Source organism: Xenopus laevis, chromosome 9_10L (assembly GCF_017654675.1).
Source record: "Xenopus laevis strain J_2021 chromosome 9_10L, Xenopus_laevis_v10.1, whole genome shotgun sequence".
Lineage (NCBI taxonomy): Eukaryota > Metazoa > Chordata > Amphibia > Anura > Pipidae > Xenopus > Xenopus laevis.
The window spans coordinates 11378055-11400712 of NC_054387.1; the positions used below are offsets into that span (position 1 = coordinate 11378055).

Here is a 22658-nt window from a genome sequence, read left to right on the forward strand (position 1 = left end):
CACTGCAGCCAGGGATGTCACTCATATGTGAAAAAAGTTAAGTCATATTAAGACATACCCTAATCCATATGCCTCCTCCTCCCCTGTGTATAATACAGTACCCCAGCATATGATTAAACACCTTAAAGGCCACTAACAATAATTTTCAAATGCTAACAAACCCCCAGAATAAATACCAGGCTTATGTTTCATAGGGATCATAGGACAGGCAGAGCATGGCACACACAGGGTGCAAAGAGCAGGCAAAGTATGAAACACACAGCAAGTATAGGGCAGGTAGAGTATGATACACACAGCAAGTATAGGGCAGGTAGAGTATGATACACACAGTAAGTATAGGGCAGAAAGAGTATGATACACACAGCAAGTATAGGGCAGAAAGAGTATGATACACACAGCAAGTATAGGGCAGAAAGAGTATGATACACACAGCAAGTATAGGGCAGAAAGAGCATGATCCACACAGCAAGTATAGGGCAGAAAGAGCATGATACACACAGCAAGTATAGGGCAGAAAGAGCATGATACACACAGCAAGTATAGGGCAGAAAGAGTATGATACACACAGCAAGTATAGGGCAGAAAGAGTATGATACACACAGCAAGTATAGGGCAGAAAGAGCATGATACACACAGCAAGTATAGGGCAGAAAGAGTATGATACACACAGCAAGTATAGGGCAGAAAGAGTATGATACACACAGCAAGTATAGGGCAGAAAGAGTATGATACACACAGCAAGTATAGGGCAGAAAGAGCATGATACACACAGCAAGTATAGGGCAGAAAGAGCATGATACACACAGCAAGTATAGGGCAGAAAGAGCATGATACACACAGCAAGTATAGGGCAGAAAGAGTATGATACACACAGCAAGTAAAGGGCAGAAAGAGTATGATACACACAGCAAGTAAAGGGCAGAAAGAGTATGATACACACAGCAAGTATAGGGCAGAAAGAGCATGATACACACAGCAAGTATAGGGCAGAAAGAGTATGATACACACAGCAAGTATAGGGCAGAAAGAGCATGATACACACAGCAAGTATAGGGCAGAAAGAGTATGATACACACAGCAAGTAAAGGGCAGAAAGAGTATGATACACACAGCAAGTATAGGGCAGAAAGAGCATGATACACACAGCAAGTATAGGGCAGGTAGAGCATGATACACACAGCAAGTATAGGGCAGGTAGAGTATGATACACACAGCAAGTATAGGGCAGAAAGAGTATGATACACACAGCAAGTATAGGGCAGAAAGAGTATGATACACACAGCAAGTATAGGGCAGAAAGAGTATGATACACACAGCAAGTATAGGGCAGAAAGAGCATGATACACACAGCAAGTATAGGGCAGAAAGAGCATGATACACACAGCAAGTATAGGGCAGAAAGAGTATGATACACACAGCAAGTATAGGCAGAAAGAGTATGATACACACAGCAAGTATAGGGCAGAAAGAGTATGATACACACAGCAAGTAAGGGCAGAAAGAGTATGATACACACAGCAAGTATAGGGCAGAAAGAGTATGATACACACAGCAAGTATAGGGCAGAAAGAGCATGATACACACAGCAAGTATAGGGCAGAAAGAGTATGATACACACAGCAAGTATAGGGCAGGTAGAGCATGATACACACAGCAAGTATAGGGCAGAAAGAGTATGATACACACAGCAAGTATAGGGCAGAAGAGTATGATACACACAGCAAGTATAGGGCAGAAAGAGCATGATACACACAGCAAGTATAGGGCAGAAAGAGTATGATACACACAGCAAGTTATAGGGCAGAAAGAGTATGATACACACAGCAAGTATAGGGCAGAAAGAGTATGATACACACAGCAAGTATAGGGCAGAAAGAGTATGATACACACAGCAAGTATAGGGCGGAAAGAGTATGATACACACAGCAAGTATAGGGCAGAAAGAGCATGATACACACAGCAAGTATAGGGCAGAAAGAGTATGATACACACAGCAAGTATAGGGCAGGTAGAGCATGATACACACAGCAAGTATAGGGCAGAAAGAGTATGATACACACAGCAAGTATAGGGCAGGTAGAGCATGATACACACAGCAAGTATAGGGCGGAAAGAGTATGATACACACAGCAAGTATAGGGCAGAAAGAGTATGATACACACAGCAAGTATAGGGCAGAAAGAGCATGATACACACAGCAAGTATATGGCAGGCAGCGTATGGTACACACAGGGAGCATAGGACAGGTGCAAGTTAATCTCTATAGTGATACCTATTAAATCTTACAAAAGGTAAGAAGACACAACAGACAGGCTTTCATGTGGAGGGCCACACAAGGGGGGCTGCCAGCTGGACAGCCCTGCCCTAGAGTATACAGATTTGTAGGATGCTAGGTGTGGTAGATATATACTACCTACCTAGTCAGGTCCAGACTGAGATTCACAATAGGAGATCCAAACAACCCCTTACAGGCTCAGTAACTAGTGACTGTCTTTTGCAGTGATCCCCATGAGCAACATGTTTCTCACCAACCCCTTGGATGTTGCTCTCAAAGCAACAGCTTATTTTTGAATTCCAGGCTTGGTGTTAAGTTTTGGTTGTATAAAAACCTGGTGCAGTGCCAAACAGAGTCTCCTGTAGGCTGCAAGTCCACATTTAGGGGCTACCAAATAGTAGGGATGCACCGAATCTACTATTTTGGATTCGGCCGAACCTCCGAATCCTTCGTGAAAGATTCTGCCGAATACCAAACCGAATCAGAATCCTAATTTGCATATGTAAATTAGGGATGGGAAAACCATTTTTTTACTTCCTTGTTTTGTGACAAAAAGTCACACGTTTTCTCTCCCTGCCTCTAATTTGCATATGCAAATTCGGATTTGGTTCCGCCATGCAGAAGGATTCGGCCGAATCCTGCTGAAAAAGGCTGAATCCTGGATTCGGTGCATCCCTACCAAATAGCACATAATTGTCATCCTCAGTAACTATTTCTATGCTTTTGTTGCTCCCCAACACTTTTTTTCATTTGAATGTGGCTCACAGGTAAAAGAGGTGGAGGACCCCTAGTCTATGGCATCATACAGCAGCTCCTCTTGCATTTTCCAGAATCTATAGGCCGACAGTAGTCCAGGCATGTACCTATTGCCATCTAGTGGAGGCAATTCATTGCATCTGTAACTAGAGACACAGTAATAGCAGACTAGACATTTATTTATGCAATGTTTTGGTGCACAATAGAGACACCTCGTGGGCATACCATATTATAGCACTGAATAGCATTTTGCATTGTTTTTCAAGTTACAGAACTATTAAAGAACTAAATAATGTCATATTGGCACTTAAAGGGAGGTTATTTAATGGGTGCAACTGTTACTTATGTATTATCCTTCAGTAGGTCCCCAGAGGGTGTGAATGGTACAATACAAAGCTACAAGTATATAATATATTAATCTTTATAAATATGCATAGGAGTGCTGGTACTATAATACTTTATACATGTGATGTTGAACTTGCAGCCCATTATTTTTTTAAGTGCAGAAATGTAATGGTTACATATTTATATGATATTAATAGTAGGGATGATTCAGCCTTTTCAGTAGGATTCAGCCTAATCCAAGTGCCTGGCCACACCAAAAAAAGAAATCGCACAACTTTTGTCACACAAACAAGGAAGTCAAACATTTTTAACTGCATTTTAACTCTTTCTCCCTCATTTCCCTAATTTACATTCCCTAATTTATACATAAAGCTTCGGATTTGGTTGAAGATTTCACAAAGGATTCCAAATACGGCCGGATCCTAAAAAAGTGGATTCGGTGCGTACGTAATTCTTGGAAAGTGTCTGTGACACTCACATGCTCAGTGGGCTCTGATTGGCTGTTGAGAAGCTAAGCTTAGGGCTCGTCACTAATTATCCAGCAGAAAATGAGCTTCCCCTGTAATATAAGTTGATGCTACAGGGCTGAATATTAAATTCTAATGCTAATTGCACTGGTTTCTTTGCTGCCGTGTAGTTATTATCTGTATAAATTACTAATCAGCCTTATATTGTGACAGTTATATTGTATGTGTACTGTATATTGTGAGTGGGTCCCTCAGGTTAGTACCCAATAGTAGCACAGAGCACATCGCTGCTGCATATTTGCACTTGCAGATCAGCCACCAATGTCGACGATTTGAATACTTTATGATGTATGTTTTAGCTTTGGATGCACCGAATCCACTATTTGGGATTCGGCCGAATACCGAACCGAATCCTAATTTGCATATGCAAATTAGGGGCAGGAAAGAAAAAAGTGGAAAAAAAAATTTCTTTTGTGATTAAAAGTCATGATTTCCCTACCTGACCTGAATTTACATATGCAAATTAGGATTCGGTTCGGCCAGGCACAGGGATCCTGGCCGAATCCCGAACTGAATCCTGGATTCGGTGCATCCCTAGTTTTAGCTCCCCCTAACAAACAGACTAATGAAAAGTTATTGCTTTACTCACCTTATAAATATAGGCTACAAAACAGGAAATTAAAACCAATGTCAGGACCAAAACTGAAGCAAAAGGACAAAGGCAAGTTAGAGACAAAAGAAGACACTTACATGGTGTGAGAGATCTGCATCCATGATTAATAATAAAGTTTGCCGTGCACATAGGCTGTACCTTTGGGGGAAGTGAAGAGGCTGTAGTTTTTTTAGGCATGAGACATACTATGTGATCACTCACATCTATAGATATAATCATGGAAAAGAGAAATCTCAAGAACAAACTTACCTAAGCCTAGTTTCTGTGCTCTTGGGCGCAGCAGCTGCAATGACACAAAACACAGGGATTAATTAAAGGCTGCTAAATTACAAGACTGCTGTCAACATTGCATTAAAGGATAAGCAAAGGCCTATTTAATTGGGGGTGCCAAAAGTTAGGCACCTCCAAGTGATTATATCTACTTACCTGCCACCCCGGGGTGGTGCTCCTATCAGCAGAAAACTGCACCAGTCCGGGGTTTCTTCTAGCGAGCACCGCTGGGTAGGGATGGGCGAATTTGACCCGTTTCACTTTGCCAAAAATTCGCCTCCGGCCAAATGTCGCAGATGCCCATTAAAGTCTATGGGCGTCCAAAAAATTTTTGTCGTGCGACGAAATTGTTTTGACGCGCGTCTTTTTTTTTACGCACACCGCCATACAAGTCTATGGGCATCATTTTTTCGGCGACACGAGGCAAAAAAATTCGCCCATCCCTACCGCTGAGTGATCGGTTTCCTTCTTTTTGTTTCTTCAAAACAGCATGCGCAGTAGAATGAAATATTCGAATTCTTCATTACACCGGCTTTTCAATCTACTGCACATGTGCACCCAAGCAAAGAAAGTAGAAGCCAGAAGCCGATCGATCTGTGGCGCTCGCTGGAAGAACCCTGGGGCGATGCAGTTTTCTCCTGATGGAGCATCAGCCCGGGGTGTCAGGTAAGTAAATAGAATCATTTGGGGGTGCCTAATTTTTGGCACGCCCAAGTAAACAAAGCCTTTCCTTCTCCTTTAAAGGAGAACTAAAGCTCATCTAAGAATCAGGCTCATTATGCATTGTCAGTTCGCTAATAATAAATCCATAAGTATCATTCTTCCCTCACTAATGTTTCTGATCATGTTAAAAACGGACATTACATCTCACGCGCTATACAATGGTGGTGTTATTATATATCACATTAGGACGTTCTGCAGGTGGCAATAGAAATTACTTTCTGTATACATCAGGAGCAAAAAAGGGTTAAACACAATTTTATCCGATCCGTAGATTTTTTGCAGCTGCCGAGCAACCTCTAATGTGCCATCCGGGCTTCCAGTTATACCCACTAAGGAAACAAAAGTGACAGCATGTTGGTTTCTCTCCCAATATAGAATTATAAAAGAGCAAAGGGAAATATGTAAATATAGTGTAAAAATTAGGGATGCACCGAATACAGGATTTGGTTTGGGATTCAGCCTTTTTCAGCAGGATTTGGGTGAATGCTTCTGTCCGGCCGAACTGAATCCTAATTTGTATATGTAAATTAGGGGCGGGGAGGGAAATCGCAAGACTTTGTCACAAAACAAGGAAGTAAAAATTTCCCACCCTTCACACCGCTAATTTGCATATGCAAATTAGGATTCTGATTCGGTATTCAGTTGAATCTTTCGCAAAGGATTCAGGGGTTCGGCCGAATCCAAAATAATGGATTTGGTGCATCCCTAATAAAAATATGAAGCATTTTGTATTATGATGCTTTCTGAATTGGTTAAAGGGGTGGTTCAACTTTAAGTTAACTTGCAGTGTTGGACTAGCCCAACGGGAGACCAGAAAAACTCCAGTGGGCCCAGGTATTGATGAGCCTCTTGCTTCTAAACATTTGGCCGATTTCATGGTTATTCCCTATTTCTAGGGATGCACCGAATCCAGGATTCGGCCGAATCCTTCTGACCGGCCGAACCGAATCCTAATTTGCATATGCACATTAGGGGCTGGAGGGAAATTGCGTGATTTTTTGTCACAAAACAACTAAGTAAACAATGTTTTCGGTTCCGTATTCGGCTGAATCTTTCACGAAGGATTCAGCCGAATCCAAAAAAGTGTATTCAGTGCATCCCTACCTATTTCTTTATGGGAACAAAGAGGCTTAATGATGGAAGAACAGAGTATAGTATGTAGAAAAGAGATTGGGAGAATAAAGTTTGATAGAGGAGGAATAATAGTTCCAAATGGGGGTCACTGACCCCATCTAAAAAAATAAATGCTCTGTTAGGCTACAAATGCATTTTTATTGCTACTTTTTATCACTCCTCTTTCTATTCAGGCCTCTCCTATTTATATTCCAGTCTCTTATTCAAATCAGTGAATGGTTGCTAAGGGAATTTTGACCCTAGCAACCAGATGGCTGAAATTGCAAACTGGAGAGCTGCTGAATAAAAAGCTAAATAACTCAAAAAACTAATAAAAACCAATTGCAAATTTTCTCAGAATATCACTCTCTACATCATACCCTTTAAATGTTCTGTGCTGAAGGGAAGCTGTTTAATCTAGTTGCTAGGGGCCCACTTTACCCTAGCAACCGAGCAGTGGTTTCAGTGAAAGACTGAAAAAAGGAATAAGGAGCCTAAATAGGCTTTTTCAGAAAGCTGAACTGCCCAATGGTGTATTTACTGGTGAATGTACGAGGGAACCATTCTGTACAAATACAGACATGTGTAGAATCCAGGGCAGAATCAGTGACCAAGAAAAGCAGCAAAATGTTGTCTTTAACCAGCACCCAGGGGACTGTGCGTAGAGATAATGTTAGGGAATAAAGGCCGGCTCTGATTGGCAGGTAAATCCCCACAGCTCAGCGCAGAGCGCACCTGTCCAGCAGCCAAACGATGAGCGCCAACTTGGGCGAGTACTTGTCCCCCTAGTGTCTCTTGTTCCCGGAGTAGCCATGCTGCCTGCTGCCAACCCGGTCCCTTCTAAGCCGCGCTACTGGCTCTGCTGACGTCAGCGTCTTCTCGTCACGTGACCATCCCATCCGACCAGCGAGAGCTCCGCCTACAAAGTTACTGGCGCAGTTCTGAGGGGAAAGCGGGAAGGGAGGTGGTGAAGAATAAGTCTCGGCTTGGGAGATGATCTCTAGTGCCGTGCTGGGATTGTGCAATGGGCTTCATGGGCAATTAGTGGATTGTACAGCGGGCTGTGGGCGCTTAAAAGGCGTAGACAATGATTTTACAGCCTCCACGGACAATTTTGGGGACTATAAGCAGGCAATGAGGCAATTTGGCGCGTGTACCAGGCCCTTGAAGAAGAATTCTGGGGCTGTATAACGAGCAACGTTAGTAGTACAGTAAACTTAGGATATTTGTGGGCAGTACAATGGGCTGCTGGCACTATGCGCAGTAAAATGGTCTTGTGTGGGCATTAGAGGCAGTACAATGAGCTGCAAGGGTACTGGGTGCTGTACAATGAGCTACAAGGGTGCTGTACAATGAACTACAAGGGTACTGGGTGCCGTACAATGAGCTGCAAGTGTACTGGCTGCTGTACAATGAGCTGCAAGGGTACTGGGTGCTGCACAATGAGCTGCAAGGGTACTGGGTGCTGCACAATGAGCTACAAGGGCACTGGGTGCTGTAGAATGAGCTGCAAGGGTACTGGGTGCTGTAAAATGAGCTACAAGGGCACTGGGTGCTGTAGAATGAGCTGCAAGGGTACTGGGTGCTGTAAAATGAGCTACAAGGGCACTGGGTGCTGTAGAATGAGCTGCAAGGGTACTGGGTGCTGTAAAATGAGCTACAAGGGCACTGGGTGCTGTAGAATGAGCTGCAAGGGTACTGGGTGCTGTACAATGAGCTACAAGGGCACTGGGTGCTGTAGAATGAGCTGCAAGTGTACTGGCTGCTGTACAATGAGCTGCAAGGGTACTGGGTGCTGTACAATGAGCTGCAAGGGTACTGGGTGCTGCACAATGAGCTACAAGGGCACTGGGTGCTGTAGAATGAGCTGCAAGGGTACTGGGTGCTGTACAATGAGCTGCAAGGGTACTGGGTGCTGTACAATGAGCTACAAGGGTACTGGGTGCTGTACAGTACAGCCTGCAGGTCCGGACTGAGAATTAAAATGTGCCCTGGCATCAGGGCTGGTCCTATCAAATGTGGGGCCCAATTGGGACCATGTTGGCGGGGCCCCTAGACAAAGTGTTGCTGGCTACTGACACAGCAAGTATTTAGGAAAATAAGGGCATACAGGCACAAAATAGAAAGGAAAGGGGCAGTGCGGGGCCCCCAGAGGTGCGGGGCCCAATTGGGCCCAATTGGTCCAATTGGCCTAAGGCCGGCCCTGCCTGGCATTTCAGATACACAGAGGCCCAAACAGCCACCACCAGCCCACTAAATACTGACTTTCTATGGCACCTTATAGCAGCCCCTCTGGCATTTGCCAGTCTGGGCCCAGTGCTGTACAATGGGGTGCAGGAGCACTGGTGTCGTACAATGGGCTGCAGGGGCACTGGGTGCTGTACAAATGGGTGCAGGGGCACTGTGAGCAGTAAAATGGACTGGGTGGGCATTGCGGGCAGTACAATGAGCTGCAAGGGCAATGAGGTAGTACAACAGGCTGCAGGGGCACTGGGTGCCGTACAGGTCTGGACTGAGGATTAAAACAGGCCCTGACATTTCAGGTACACAGAGGATCAAACAGCCCACACAGAGGCCCAAACAGCTCCCACCAGCCCACCAAATACTGACTTTCAATGGCACCTTATACCAGCCCCTGGCATTTGCCAGAACCCACAGATTGCCAGTCTGGGCCTGGTGCTGTCCAATGGAGTGCAGGGGCACTGGGTGCTGTGCAATGGAGTGCCATTGTGATTTCCCATATGTTGCAAGAGGAATTATTTTCTATAGAGAGAAAAAAATGAAGTACTTCGCGATAACTAATTATTAATCAAAAGGTCACTCCAAAATCTTTAATTATTTGAAACCAACTACATTTTCTAATTAGCATGTACTCAATAAATATATAATGTAATTTATTAAGGAAATAATAATTATCGGCAATCAATATAAAGTTGACGTTCCTCCAATTAAAATTTATCCGGTGGTACTAATAGATAGAAGTAATCTCTTCTCCTTGCTACTCTTATTTTCCATGGGGCCGACGATTTGTGTTTTTTTAGAATAGTATAATCTCTGAATCCAGGATAGTAATAGTTAAATAATGAGACCACAGTCCCAGTAACCCTGCCTGCCTTTGCTTTGTGTTGTCCCAGGGAAAGAAAATAACAGGTGGTCAGTTTTGGGACAGCTCCACCGTTATTTTTTCACCTTTCTTATCTAATTTCATATGAATTAAGCGTATGGTTCTATTTGTCTTTATATCCTAAATTTATATGGGTCATATAAATCTGATACTGGTTAACCTACTTATTATTATTTAAGGATTCTAAGTCTATTTATAGCACTGCACTTTAAAATCATGAATTTGGTAATTAACTTGTAATTAAATATAAAGTGATTAATTTAATTGAAAAAGTTCTATTTATTAAATCAGCATCGCACTTTAGTTCAATTTCGGTAATTAATTGATTACTCATCGAGTCTTGCAGCACATCATTAATTTATTTTTAACTTTATACACTGCAGTTTAATCTTGTAAAATCTGAAATTTTTGGAGTGAAAAGGCATTTTAATCCTGATACTGCTTTCACTCTGATGAATGTCAGACCTCTGCTATAACTAAGTGGATGTAACATTTTTTAAAACAATTAAGGAGACTATCTTACTATTTTCTCACTTCCCATATGTTGCCCTATGAATAAATCAATTTAAAAAAGGGAATATGCGCCAAATGACTTACATATCAGCAACTGGAACAAGTTCTTGTTAGTTGAAGCAATTTAAGCGAAAATATACCTAACTATAGTTGAAGTATATTAAAGAATATATCTTTTTAATATAGTACTAATGTAGTGTATAGGATTTATTGAGAAATTATTTCACCACCAGTGGGCTATAGAATCCTCTGATTTCCAACACATTAAAGCGTATTAGATCAGAACCCCAATTGCATGACTATCGCTTGACCCCACTGTATTGATTATACCTCCAGTAGCTGAATCAAAATTACAGTGTACGATCTGACCCCTTTGCTTGTCCAGAACTTATGATTCTCTCATTTTAAGACCTGCCAGCATCTGAATAGCTGAAGGCTCCTCCAGAAGCTGAAGACTGAGCCGTGAAAGGAAGCTTAGCACTAGTTCTGGATTTAGGGAGCCGTTCGTGACAATTTCTCTGGCCATTTCTCTGGCACAAAATCTGACCAGTGTTCCCTGTTCTACTTTGTCTTTCTATTATTTTCCCTTAAAAAGACTGCAAAATACAGTGTCCGAAGATAATAAACTAATTAACAAAGACTTCCCATGTTTACTACAGTGTAGAAATAAAACCATTATGTAAGAAGATTGTGTGTTCTATACAGAGACTTAACATCATGTAATTTTGATATATATTTCAGATTAAAACTTTGCACTTTTTTCCATGAAGTTTATACATTTTAACTGACCAAGTAATTGTGATCTACCCAACAGTTTACATGTTTTATAAATATACTGTGCTACAGTAACACAGTTAAATTACAGAAACATCCTCCATCTGGAGAACCCTACGTCCCAAACCTTTTACATCTTAGAAAACTTTATCTAATGCCGCTTTAAATATTACAGGGTGACTTTTACCCTATGTTTCTATATATCTCTGTAATCTTGTTATGAACTAAGGTGGCCCAGCCTGAAGACCGGTTAACATTAGATTTGGGATGAGTGCTTATTTGTGTCCTGGGTACCCCTGGAACTATAGCAGGGTGACTGTTACCCCAATGTTTCTATATATTTGTAACGTTGTTATGAGCTAAGGGGGGGGCAACCCGAAGGCCAGTAAAAGTGAGATTTGGGGTAAATGCTTATTTGTGCCCTTTGAATTATAGCAGGGTGACTGTTATCCCACTGATCCATCCTGTATTATTACATGCTCCACTATATATATATATATATATACACCAAGCAAAAAAAATTTAATGCAGCACCCAGGCAACTTAAACCGTTTATTGAGAGTGCTGGCTACCTCATGGACTATATATATATATATATATATATATATATATATATATATATATATATATATATATATATATATATATATATATATATATATATATATATATATATATATATATATATATATATATATATATATATATATAAGTCGAAAGTAGAAACCTTTTTATAGATTGAATCTATAGTATGTATATACTGTATTGCTGGTTTCTTCTATTTTTGACTGGTATTTGGCAATTATTTTCTGAATTTCTGTCACTTGTCCCACTTGTTCTAATTTGGATCATCAAAATAAAGATTATTTTTCTAAACTTCAGCTAATAAGGGGTCCATTCTAAGAATTTATAATATAACACTTTTAACGTATATATATATATATATATATATATATATATATATATATATATATATATATATATATATATATATAGACAAATACAAGATTCCTCTGCACTCAACCCATTATCAATATATTTAAGACAGCGACATTTTGTGCATACTGCTACTGAAAAATGCCTTACCCTTTAAACAAAACAGGGATTGTTTGTCCATATATTGCAATATATTTAAGCTGAACAACTACGTCAAAGTCATCCCATATCTGGCCAGTCCTACGCTTAATTTTCATCTGATTCATTAAGAATTCTATGGTTTAATTATACATTTTATAAAAGGGACGAATACGTTTTACCTGCAACTTACTAGCTGCTTTCAAAGTAAAACTCCCAAACTTGGCTGCCCTTTTATTAGACACCAGTGGGATCACCTGACTATAGTTGGAGGGGGTGGGAGCTACAACATGGAGCTGGTCACTGCTTCTGTATAACTATAACAAACAGAGGAATCTTGTATTTGTCTATATGTTTTTTGTGGTCACACCCTCATTGCACCCCCGCCTAATGATTTTAAAAACTAGTGGTGAGCACAACTTTCCCTTGTTTGTTATATATATATATATATATATATATATATATAGTCACTACAAGAGGTCCTCTGCACTCAACCCATTATCAATATATTTAAGACAGCGACATTTTGTGCATACTGCTACTGAAAAATGCCTTACCCTTTAAACAACACAGGGATTGTTTGTCCATATATTGCAATATATTTAAACTGGCCAACTACGTCAAAGTCATCCCATATCTGGCCAGTCCTAAGCTTAATTTTATCTGATTCATTAAGAATTCAATTGCTTAATTATACATTTTACAAAGGGATTAAGTTTTACCTGCAACTTACTTGCTGCTTTCAAAGTAAAACTCCCAAACTTGGCTGCCCTTTTATTAGACACCAGTGGGATCACCTGACTATAACTGGGAGGGGTGGGAGCTACAACATGGAGCTGGTCACTGCTCCTGTATAACTATAACAAACAGGGGAAAGTTGTGCTCACCACTAATTTTTAAAACCATTAGGCGGGGGTGCAATGAGGGTGTGATTCTGATCTGATTCATTAAGAATTCAATTGCTTAATTATACATTTTACAAAGGGACTAAGTTTTACCTGAATGAATTCTTAATTCTTAATGAATCAGATGAAAATTAAGCGTAGGACTGGCCAGATATGGGATGAGTGTGACGTAGTTGGCCAGCTTAAATATATTGCAATATATGGACAAACAATCTCTGTATTGTTTAAAGGGTAAGGCATTTTTTAGTAGCAGTATGCACAAAATGTCTGTCTTAAATATATTGATAATGGGTTGAGTGCAGAGGACTCTTGTAGTTGACTATATGTATTTTGTAGTCACACCCTCATTGCACCCCCGCCTAATGGTTTTAAAAAATAGTGGTGAGCACAACTTTCCCTTGTTTTATTTATATATATATATATATATATATATATATATATATACACACATACACACAGGTGGACTTCTTTACTATTTATTGTATATTGTATAACCCTAATAGCAGAAAACAGTAATTCAGAATTAAATTTTAATACAAATTCTTTAAGATATATATATATATATTTTTTTAGTTAACAAAGCAGAAAGTTCAAATGATCAAATGCAATGGATAAGCCAAATATATAGGCTTATATTGTTCACTGAGCAATTTATATATCTTGACCAATCTTTATTATGGATGAACATGCTCTTCATTGCCACTTCATTGCAACTTTTCTTTCTGTTTAGAATTCTGCCTTCATCTATATGCAATTTACTCTGAGCAGTAGAAATAACAGAGTATCTCAGATAAAGAAGGGAATGACTGAGTTGGTTTTCTTGCATCTTTCAATTTCGCAGTCATTTTGGTAACGATTGCTGGTTTCCTCTATTTTTGACTAATATTTGGCAATTCTTTTCGGAATTTCTGCCACTTTTGCCTCAGTTGCTCTAAATTTCTCTTCTGAAGGTCAATGAGCTTCAGCCTCTTTCCTGTTTCAACTATGCGCTGATATTGAGCCCATTGTCCCCAGCAAGTTATTATAACAGCAAATACAAACAGAAAGATGAACAAACAGAAAGGATTCTGGGCTGGTTTTTTTTCAATAGAGTCATCTGAATCCAAATTATCAAATTTCTTCTTGTACTTCATTGGTTTATCTGCATCATCAAAATAAAGATTATTTTTCTAAACTTCAGCTAATAAGGGGTCCATTTTAAGAATTTATAAAATAAATCTTCTAACACACACACACACACACATATATACTTATATATATATATATATATATATATATATATATATATATATATATATATATATATATATATATATATATATATATATATATATATGTATATATATACAGTATAGACACAGGTGGATTTCTTTACTATTTATACATCGTATATCCCTAATAGCAGAAGACAGTAGTTCAGAATTAGATTTTAATACAAATTCATTAGGATATATATATATATATATTTTAGTTTACAAAGCAGAAAGTTCAAATGATCAAATGCAATGGATAAGCCAAATATATAGGCTTATATTGTTCACTGAGCAATTTATATATCTTGACCAATCTTTATTATGGATGAACATGCTCTTCATTGCCACTTCATTGCAACTTTTCTTTCTGTTTAGAATTCTGCCTTCATCTATATGCAATTTACTCTGAGCAGTAGAAATAACAGAGTATCTCGGATAAAGAAGGGAATGACTGAGTTGGTTTTCTTGCATCTTTCAATTTCGCAGTCATTTTGGCAACGATTGCTGGTTTCCTCTATTTTTGACTGGTATTTGGCAATTCTTTTCTGAAGTTCTGCCACTTTTGCCTCAGTTGCTCCAACTTTCTCTTCTGAAGGTAAAAGAGCTTCAGCCCCTTTTCTGTTTAAACTATGCGCTGATATTGAGCCCATTGTCCCCAGCAAGTTATTATAACAGCAAATAGAAACAGAAAGATGAACAAATAGAAAGGATTCTGGGCTGGTTCTTTTTCAATAGAGTCATCTGAATCCAAATTATCAAATTTCTTCTTGTACTTCATTGGTTTATCTGCATCATCAAAATAAAGATTATTTTTCTAAACTTTAGCTAAGGGGTCCATTTTAAGAATTTATAAAATAAATCTTCTAACACACACACACACACACACATGTGGATTTCTTTACTATTTATACATTGTATATCCCTAATAGCAGAAGACAGTAGTTCAGAATTAAATTTTAATACAAATTCATTAGGATATATATATATAGTTTTTTAGTTTACAAATCAGAAAGTTCAAATGATCAAATGCAATGGATAAGCCATATATATAGGCTTATATTGTTCACTGAGCAATTTATATATCTTGACCAATCTTTATTATGGATGAACATGCTCTTCATTGCCACTTCATTGCAACTTTTCTTTCTGTTTAGAATTCTGACTTCATCTATATGCAATTTACTCTGAGCAGTAGAAATAACAGAGTATCTCAGATAAAGAAGGGAATGACTGAGTTGGTTTTCTTGCATCTTTCAATTTCGCAGTCATTTTGGTAACGATTGCTGGTTTCCTCTATTTTTGACTAATATTTAGCAATTCTTTTTTCGGAATTTCTGCCACTTTTGCCTCAGTTGCTCTAACTTTCTCTTCTGAAGGTCAATGAGCTTCAGCCTCTTTTCTGTTTCAACTATGCGCTGATATTGAGCCCATTGTCCCCAGCAAGTTATTATAACAGCAAATACAAACAGAAAGATGAACAAATTGAAACGTTTCTGGGCTGGTTCTATTTCAATAAAGTCGTCTGAATCCAAATTATTATCAAATTTCGTCTTGTGCTTCATTGGTTTATCTGCATCATCAAAATAAAGATTATTTTTCTAAACTTCAGCTAATAAGGGGTTCATTCTATGAATTTATAAAATAAATCTTCTAACTCATACATATATATGTACAGTATATATATGTATAACAGCAAATACAAACAGAAAGAGAAACAAATTGAAACGTTTCTGGGCCTTGGTTTCTATTTCAATAAAGTCGCTGAATCCAAATTATTATCAAATTTCGTCTTGTGCTTCATTGGTTTATCTGCATCATCAAATAAGATTATTTTTCTAAACTTCAGCTAATAAGGGGTTCATTCTATGAATTTATAAAATAAATCTTCTAACTCATACATATATATGTACAGTATATATATGTAACGATCGCCGCCCGGAGCAGGCCCAGGAGCTCCGGGCGGCGCGTCCATCTTCGCCGGCGTCGCTCCCAAAATGGCGGCGCCCATGGCCGCCACGTGGGTAGCGGCGCCGGGCGATGACGTCAGTGCGCCGACGTCGGCGCAAGAGCGTCAATGACGTCAGAATGGCGCCAAATTTGAAAATAAAAACGCCAACTAGACGCCAGAATGGCGCCCAAGAATAGGATTACTTTCCTGAAGCATATCCTGGGTTTCCTGTGTGCCTTATTGCCTAATCTTGTTCCTGCCTTGTATCCTGACCCTTTGCCTGGACTTTGGACTTTGTTTGTATTCTGCCTGCCTGTGAACTCTTGCCTGATCCTGACTATTCCTCCGTTTAACCCTTTGGATACCGCGACCTTGTTCCTCAAGAGGGCTTCCTCCTTGATCCAGACAACCTCCCTGGAGGGAGCTCCCGGCTCCCTGACATTATTCTTGGGCCATGGATCCTTCTGAGGAAGCCACACCTCATGTCGGACGAGCGCTCCGCGGACTGGCATCCCGCATGGAGGACTACGAAAACCAGCAGGTTCGCATTGGGCAAGCACTCGATGTCCTGCTGGCTCAAGTGCCTTCTGCGTCCTCCACTGCTCCACCTACTGGGGATCCCCCCATGGCGGCAGCCCCACGAACACAAGCTACCCGACAGGTGAGCCTCGCATTCCACCTCCCCCTCGTTTCAGTGGGGACCCACAAGCTTGCAGGGGATTTGCCACGCAATGCCAAATTCAATTGAGTTCCAACCCACACAGTTTCAAGCGAGCGTTCCAAGGTGGGGTATGTGATGTCTCGATTGGAAGGCAAGCCACTGGAGTGGGCAACGTCTCTTTGGGAGAAGAATTCCCCGCTGACTTTTGATGTTAAAGACTTTCTCCAAGCTTTTCGTATAGTCTTTGATGCCTCCAGGTCGGGTTACGAACGCCCCTGCCCGTCTCTTGCAGCTCCGGCAAGGAAGCCGCAGTGTCAATGAGTATGCTATAGACTTCCGAACACTGATGGCGGAGACTTCCTGGTGTGATGACGCTTACAAGGCTGTATACTACCAAGGGCCTATCCATCCGCATCAAAGATGATCTCGTCTCCAGAGAGACTCCTGACACCCTGGAAGGGTTGATCGCTCTATCCATTAAGGTGGACACTCGTCTCAGAGAGCACCAGGTGGAGAGAGAGCGCAGTAGACGATTTTCTCTCATGTTGGCCCCTCGCTTCAAAGGCCGATTCTGCAAACACCCGCTGTTCCTGTGACCCATGTGTCGACGTCTCCCTTGGAGGAACCCATGCAAGTAGGAAAGACTCGCCTCTCCGAGCAGGAAAGACTCCGAAGACGTATGGCAGGTCTCTGTTTATTACTGTGGTGGCATTCCCATTTTGCCAACGCCTGTCCTGCCAAAGCCAAGAGTTTTGTACCCCGAGGTATGTCTCAGGTTTCTCATGTAGGGGGCATCACTCGAGGTTCTCTGGAGAAGTATCAAGAAAATTCACGCAGGCTTCTCCTTCCTTTGCAGATTCACCTGGCAAGTAAGTCTATCTTCGAAAGGGCCTTCCTCGACTCCGGAGCGGATGGCAATTTCATGGATGCCTTTTTTGCCGAACGCATGAAGATTCCTCTGCTTCCATTGTCTTCTCCCCTGCGAATTACTGCCATAGATGACAAACCCCTGGAGTTTGAATTCGTCACAAAGTTCACGGCGGAACTATCTGTACAAGTTGGGGCGCTGCATCAAGAAAAACTTTCATTCTTCATCATCCCCTGTCCTTCTACTCCAGTGATATTGGGTCTTCCATGGTTACGTCTGCATAACCCCACCATAGACTGGTCCACTGGGCAGATCTCTCGTTGGAGTTTATTTTGCCTGCAACATTGCCTTCCGCCAAAACCCCCTCGAGAAGGTGAATGTCTCCTCTGCGGAATTAAAGACTTTGCCCTCCACTTACAAGGGATTTTCCGATGTGTTTTGTAAAAAAGTCTGCAGAGTTCCTTCCCCCACATCGCTCCTACGACTGTCCGGTTGAACTCCTGCCTGGAGCTATGCCCCCCAGAGGGCGCACCTACCCTCTCTCTCCTGCAGAGACTACCGCTATGAAGGAGTACATCCAAGAAAATCTCCAGCGGGGGTTTATCCGCCCTTCTACCTCTCCTGCAGGGGCTGGGTTCTTCTTCGTGGAGAAGAAGGACGGAGGCCTTCGGCCTTGTATAGACTATCGGGGTCTGAATAAGATCACCGTGAAAAACAGATACCCTCTGCCCCTGATTGCCGAGCTCTTTGACCAGCTGAAAGGGGCAAAGATTTTCTCCAAGTTGGATCTCCGGGGGGCCTACAACCTCATTCGCATCCGGGAGGGTGACGAATGGAAGACGGCATTCAACACTCGGGATGGGCACTATGAATATCTCGTTATGCCCTTCGGCCTATGCAATGCCCCTGCCGTCTTCCAGGAGTTTGTGAATGATGTGTTCCGAGATCTCCTAGGAAGGTTCGTAGTCGTATACTTGGACGACATCCTGATCTTTTCCAAGGACCTTGAAAGTCATCGCTCCCAGGTGAAGGAGGTACTCTCTCGTCTGAGGAAGAACTCTCTCTTCGCCAAGTTGGAGAAGTGTGTTTTCGAGGTATCCAAGATCCCCTTCCTAGGATACATTATCTCTCCAGAGGGATTTGAGATGGACCCCGTGAAAGTGTCGGCCATCCAGGAGTGGCCTCTCCCACTGAGTACCAAAGCAATCCAGAGATTCATCGGATTTGCTAATTATTATCGACAGTTCATCCGGGGGTTCTCTTCCCGCATTGCACCTATCCTGGCCCTCATCCGAAAAGGGGGGTAAACCCAGCCTGTGGCCTCCATCTGCTATAGAAGCCTTTCAGTCCTTGAAAGAGGCCTTCACGTCCGCTCCTGTTCTTCGACATCCCAATCCTGCACTACCCTTCTGCATCGAAGTTGATGCTTCTGAAGTCGGAGCCGGAGCTATCCTGTCTCAGAGACATTCCTCTGATGGAAAATTGCACCCCTGTGCGTTTTTCTCCAAGAAGTTCTCATCCGCAGAGCAGAACTATGACGTCGGGAATCGAGAACTCTTGGCAGTCAAGCTTGCCCTTGAAGAATGGCGTCACCTCCTGGAGGGTTCTGAAATTCCTGTCCAGATTTTCACTGATCACAAGAATCTGGAGTTCATACAGTCCCTCAAGAGGCTAAATCCCAGACAAGCCAGGTGGGCCCTTTTCTTTTCCCGATTTAACTTTGTTTTGACTTATCGCCCAGGTTCCAAAAATCTGAAGGCCGACGCCTTGTCTCGTAGCTTCACTCCGGTGGACCGTGACCCTGAGAGACAGGAACCAATCATTCCACCAGTCAAGATCATTGCCTCTCTGTATCCCCAATTTGCCGACCAGATTCTGGCTGGGCAGTCCTCGGCTCCTCAAGATACTCCGATTGGCATGGCCTTCGTCCCTCCAGAACTTCGCCTGGCCATCCTGCAACAAACCCACTGCTCCAGGCAAGCTGGACATCCTGGTTCGGCTAAGACCCTTGAACTCTTGAGGCGCCTAGTCTGGTGGCCTGATATCCGCAAGGATGTAAAGGACTTTGTGGCTGCTTGTAATGTCTGCGCCACTTCTAAGCCTAGCCATTCCCGCCCCAGTGGGTTGTTACAGCCTTTGCCGGTACCCTCTCGTCCATGGACGCACCTCTCTATGGACTTTATTGTCGAACTTCCTCCCTCCGGTGGGAATACTGTGATCTGGGTTGTTATTGACCGCTTCTCCAAAATGGCCCATTTCATCCCTCTGAAGAAGTTGCCCTCTGCGGTGGAGTTGTCCCAGCTATTTATCCAGTACATCTTCCGCCTGCATGGTTTCCCGGTGGAGATCGTCTCCGATAGAGGCACCCAGTTTACTGCCAAGTTCTGGCGTTCCTTATGCAAAGACCTGGGAATTGTTCTTCAGTTTTCATCTGCATACCACCCGCAAACGAATGGGGCAGCTGAACGTGTCAACCAAGCCCTGGAGCAGTTCCTGAGGAACCACGTATCCCTCTGCCAGGATGACTGGTCTGATCTCCTCCCATGGGCGGAATTCGCTCATAATAATGCTTGTCATTCCTCTACAGGAAGGTCTCCGTTCATGTCGGTGTATGGTCAGCATCCTCAAGCTTTTCCCCAAGACTTTGTGCTATCTGACGTCCCGGCTGCTGACGACTCCGCAGCCCATATGTCTGCTATTTGGGCTGCGACCAAGTTGAACCTAGAGAAGAGTGCTCTTGTTCATAAGACTTTCGCGGATCGTCGTCGAAGATCCTCTCCTCTCTACAAGGTGGGTGATAATGTCTGGCTCTCTTCCAGGAATATCCGGTTGAAGATACCATCTCCCAAGTTGGGTCCAAAATTCGTGGGACCATTTTCCCATCTTGGAGATAATCAACCCTGTGGCTGTCAGACTCCAGCTTCCACCAGAGATGAGAATCCCCAACGTGTTCCACGTGTCTCTGGTGAAACCCGCCATCACCAACCGGTTCTCTGGCGGTCAGTCTCCTCCTCCTGCCATCTCAGTGGAGGGTCAACTCGAGTACGAGGTGGAGAAAATCCTAGACTCCAGAATCTCCAGAGGGTCCCTTCAGTACCTCATTCAGTGGAAGGGCTTTGGCCCTGAAGAATGCTCCTGGGAAGGACACCGTGATGTTCACGCTCCTCGTCTGGTGAGGGAGTTCCATTCCAAGTTTCCCCAGAAGCCAAGTCCTGGTGGTCCAGAGGCCCCCCGTGAGGGGGGGGGTACTGTAACGATCGCCGCCCGGAGCAGGCCCAGGAGCTCCGGGCGGCGCGTCCATCTTCGCCGGCGTCGCTCCCAAAATGGCGGCGCCCATGGCCGCCACGTGGGTAGCGGCGCCGGGCGATGACGTCAGCGCGCCGACGTCGGCGCAAGAGCGTCAATGACGTCAGAATGGCGCCAAATTTGAAAATAAAAACGCCAACTAGACGCCAGAATGGCGCCCAAGAATAGGATTACTTTCCTGAAGCATATCCTGGGTTTCCTGTGTGCCTTATTGCCTAATCTTGTTCCTGCCTTGTATCCTGACCCTTTGCCTGGACTTTGGACTTTGTTTGTATTCTGCCTGCCTGTGAACTCTTGCCTGATCCTGACTATTCTCCGTTTAACCCTTTGGATACCGCGACCTTGTTCCCTCAAGAGGGCTTCCTCCTTGATCCAGACAACCTCCCTGGAGGGAGCTCCCGGCTCCCTGACAATATATATGTTTGTATGTATGTATATGTATATATATATATATATATATATATATGTATATATATATAGACACAGTTTGATTTCTTTACTATTTATAAATTGTATAACCCTAATAGCAGAAGACAGTAGTTCAGAATTAAATTTTTAATGCAAATTCATTAAGATATATATATATATATATATACATATATATATATTTATTTTTTTTAGTTTACAAAGGAGAAAGTTCAAATGCAATGGATAAGCCATATATATAGGCTTATATTGTTCACTGAGCAATTTATATATCTTGACCAATCTTTATTACGAATGAACATGCTCTTCATTGCCACTTCATTGCAACTTTTCTTTCTGACTTCATCTATATGCAATTTACTCTGAGCAGTAGAAATAACAGAGTATCTCAGATAAAGAAGGGAATGACTGAGTTGGTTTTCTTGCATCTTTCAATTTCGCAGTCATTTTGGTAACGATTGCTGGTTTCCTCTATTTTTGACTAATATTTGGCAATTCTTTTCGGAATTTCTGCCACTTTTGTCTCAGTTGCTCTAACTTTCTCTTCTGAAGGTCAATGAGCTTCAGCCTCTTTTCTGTTTGAACTATGCGCTGATATTGAGCCCATTGTCCCCAGCAAGTTATTATAACAGCAAATACAAACAGAAAGATGAACAAATAGAAAGGATTCTGGGCTGGTTCTTTTTCAATAGAGTCATCTGAATCCAAATGATCAAATTTCTTCTTGTACTTCATCGGTTTATCTGCATCATCAAAATAAAGATTATTTTTCTAAACTTCAGTTAATAAAGGGGTCCATTTTAAGAATTTATAAAATAAATCTTCTAATCTGGGCTAGTTCTTTTTCAATAGTCATCTGTATGCAAATTATCAAATTTCTTCTTGTACTTCATTGGTTTATCTGCATCATCAAAATAAAGATTATTTTTCTAAACTTCAGCTAATGGGTCCATTTTAAGAATTTATAAAATAAATCATCTAAAGCATACATATATATATACAGTATATATATATGTATATATATACATATATATATATATACATATACATATATATATATATATATATATATATATAGACACAGGTGGATTTCTTTACTATTTATACATTGTATAACCCTAATAGCAGAAAACTTAAATTTTAATACAAATTCATTACGAGATATATATATATATATTTATTTA

At 41.7% G+C, this 22658-nt stretch overlaps 1 protein-coding gene across 2 annotated transcripts in view; it reads right to left on the reverse strand.

Moving 5' to 3' along the window:
- LOC108700896 (dolichol-phosphate mannosyltransferase subunit 1-like) overlaps nucleotides 1–7697 on the reverse strand; it is a 44409-nt gene extending 36712 nt beyond the window's left edge. The window contains exons 1-2 of one of the 2 annotated variants that reach the window (XM_018234933.2): nucleotides 7358–7697; nucleotides 4766–4799 (exon numbers count right to left, since the gene is read on the reverse strand). In XM_018234933.2, the coding sequence (XP_018090422.1) occupies nucleotides 4766–4799; nucleotides 7358–7436 (113 nt within the window). In that variant the 5' untranslated portion in view covers nucleotides 7437–7697. The remainder of the gene's footprint in view (nucleotides 1–4765; nucleotides 4800–7357) is intronic. The other variant, XM_018234934.2, reaches the window with a different exon arrangement.
- Between the last annotated feature and the right edge of the window lie 14961 nt (nucleotides 7698–22658).